The sequence below is a fragment of the Nematolebias whitei genome, chromosome 10 (assembly GCF_014905685.2).
Source record: "Nematolebias whitei isolate Nwh7 chromosome 10, NemWhi1, whole genome shotgun sequence".
In the NCBI taxonomy this organism is placed as follows: Eukaryota; Metazoa; Chordata; class Actinopteri; order Cyprinodontiformes; family Rivulidae; genus Nematolebias; species Nematolebias whitei.
In genome coordinates, this window is record NC_056507.1 from 1,866,768 (window position 1) to 1,869,713 (window position 2,946).

General features: G+C 44.2%; 1 protein-coding gene across 1 annotated transcript in view; it reads right to left on the reverse strand.

Moving 5' to 3' along the window:
* lrp5 (low density lipoprotein receptor-related protein 5) overlaps nt 1–2,946 on the reverse strand; it is a 398,826-nt gene that overhangs the window by 745 nt on the left and 395,135 nt on the right. The window contains exons 26-28 of the mRNA XM_037683231.1: nt 1,217–1,459; nt 995–1,137; nt 796–893 (exon numbers count right to left, since the gene is read on the reverse strand). Of these exons, the coding sequence (XP_037539159.1) occupies nt 796–893; nt 995–1,137; nt 1,217–1,459 (484 nt within the window). The remainder of the gene's footprint in view (nt 1–795; nt 894–994; nt 1,138–1,216; nt 1,460–2,946) is intronic.

Genomic DNA, 2,946 nt, shown 5'->3' on the forward strand with positions numbered 1-2,946 from the left:
CTTTAGCTGTAAAACCACTGTCAGCTACTACCACACAACTTTAGCTGATGAGCTGTCAGTCCAGTGGTTCAGGACATATTTTACTAACAGTACAGACAGACACTTGGATACAAGCAAAGGGGTGTCCTAATAGTACTTTGTATCAGCAAGTACCCAAACTAAAGTACTTGTACTTGGTCTGAAAAAAGTACTGATACAGAGTATTGATGAGTTAGAACTTTAGTTCTTCTCGTGCTGCGTGGGTTTTCTCCGGGTACTCCGGTTTCCTCGGAGACCAAAAACATGCACGTTAGTCTGCCTTCAGGTCCAGGTCCATTGAAAGAGATCTGTGATCTCATGGGATTCGTCTGGTTAAATAAATGTTAATAAAAAATAACCTGTTTACCTTAGAATATCTCCAAACTACGGATATTTTTCAGTTTTTGTGTTTGTTTCATTGAAAAGTGGAAGAGGAAATGACATCATCAAGAATAAAAGTGGAAGTGGTCTGTAGCACCTGAGGTGTTTTAAGAAGACAAGTACAATTACTTGAGGCTGTCATCAGTACTGGTGCCAATACAGATACCAGTACTGATACCAGTATCAGTATTGATACAAGTATCAGCATTGATACAAGTATTGGAATCAGCACTGGCACAGTATCAGTATCAATATTAATAACAGTACTGGCATCAGTATTGATGACAGTATCAATATCAGTATCGGGACATTACTTGCAAAACATTATCAGCACGTAACCTTTGGTGGCAAGCGGTAACTGTATTCATCACAATGAATGATTTAAAGAGCTTGGACCTGTAGGATCTCGTGGTGGATGGACTGTTGGAGGAATAAAAGATCTCCACGTTGTAGAGCGAGCGATCTGTAGCCGGGGAGGGAGGAGGGTTCAGGATCTACAAGTAGAAGAAGAATGGGTGTTATCTGAAGCAACAGTGTGTGTGTGTGTGCATGTGTGTGTGTGTGTGCATGTGTGTGTGCGTGCGTGCGTGTGAACCTGAGGGTAGAAGGCTCCTTTGGTAGATGAAGAGCTGCTGGATGAAGCTCCAGTCACATGGTTCCGGTCATAGAGAGGAGCTCCACTGCTGCTGCTGCCCATCAAGCTAACTGAACTCATTATGGACTTCCCACAAGAGATCCCTGCACACATTAAGACATCGTTAGAACGGCAGCGCGTTGTTCTGGACGTAGGACCTCTGCTGCGATGTGCCGAGCCAACCTTGGTAGGTACCGTGCTGAGAGCTGCTGGGGGTGATGAAGTTCAGGGGCACGTGGGGCGTTCCACTGATGTATTCGTGAGGAAACGTCCCATTGGGGCCCTTATAACGCCGACACACAACACGCTGGCAGACAAAGCAGGCTCCGCCCATCACAAACACTAGGAGAATGATGGCGATGACTGGACCAATGGGGTTGGTGGGTTCATAGCTTGGGATGAAGCTCGAAGAAGTAGAGGTGTAGTCTACACACATACACAAACAGAACATTTGAATGAATAAAACCTGAAGGTAATTATGGGTCTATGTTGGTTTAGTCTCACCCTGGATCTGGCAAATCTAAAAAGTAAAAAAAAAAAGAACTTGGACTTCAATTCTGTAGAAAAACAGATTTCACTTGTCGTCTGGGGCGCTTGACCAATTCAAAACTGGTGTGTGTGACGTTCCAAGCTTTAAGCTACACGAGATGCTCGGTTCATGAAGCAACATTCACACAGATTAATCTCCCTCCCCTCCCTCCAGAAGGTCATTACGGTTTCATGACTAGCAGGGTACTGTAAGTTTTAGGGCCCGTCCTTTCTAGTTGCCCAAACTGGGTTCCAGAAGGCTTTTTAACGAAACCCTTTTTCTCAGACCAGTCGTCTTTAAGCTGCCTCTGGACGATCAAAAGTCAGTGATGAAGCTACGTCTTGCACCGATTTGAGCTTTAAGGAATAAAACGAGCGTCGTGAAAACAAGTATTGTGAAGCACAAACGTGTGAAGGACTTCTCCCTCGTGTGGTTTTCAAATAATGAGTTAACTCAGTTTAACAAACCTTTTGGGGGTTAACTAAATACAAAGAGGCTGTGTAGCACAACTGATCTTTCCTCCGTAATATTCCTGTTAGTCGTTTAATCCAGTGACCACACGATCACAGGCCATCATGACATCTTCACATTCACAAGCTGGCTTACTTTTCCACACGTCCACTGTCTTTGTTCTGTTACTACCCCGCGTCATGGCACAAAGAAGCATGAGGGGTGGGTCGGCTTCGATCACCCTCGCTGCCTCAGTCTGTTCAAAAATCACACCAAGAAGACCCAAAGGCTTCCAAGTCCCCACTAGAGGCGTCTTGTGAAAGAGCCCAACTGTAGGACCTGGAGTTGATGAAACCAAGAAGTTTGCTCTCTACCTGAAAATCCTGAAGGCAAATGTCCGGATGCCGTTTCCTGACCTTCAGTTCAAGAACATTTGGGTTCTGCAGCTCGACGACGATCCAGAGAGCGGCAGCAACATTCCTCCCATCGTCTTATCACAAAAAAAATCATCCACTGCACCTTTACATGTTGCCTCTGGGTCCAGTTTAAGAAAATATAGCATCTCTTTCCACCTTTTTGCTGATGACATCCAGGTTTATATGCCCATTAAGTTAGACGGGGTCACTCCACTGGAACCACTCTAGTTCTTGTGTGGACAGCCTAAACGTAGCTTTTTGAAAACGATGTTTGACAATGTCCTTCCTCCTGCCTAGCCTACAACCCCATTAATGACAGACTGCATGCATTTGGACTTGCAGACGCCAGTTTCTCAGCTGTTCAACTACAGCAAAACTTTTGTATATTGAGTGTTTGGAAAAACACGGGGTTTCCTTGGGTGGGTTTAGATTTATTAGTTGTAAATAAATAAATGTACCTAAAAGAATGCGTTCTGTAATTATGGTTAGATTTATTAGTTGTAAATAAATAAATGTAC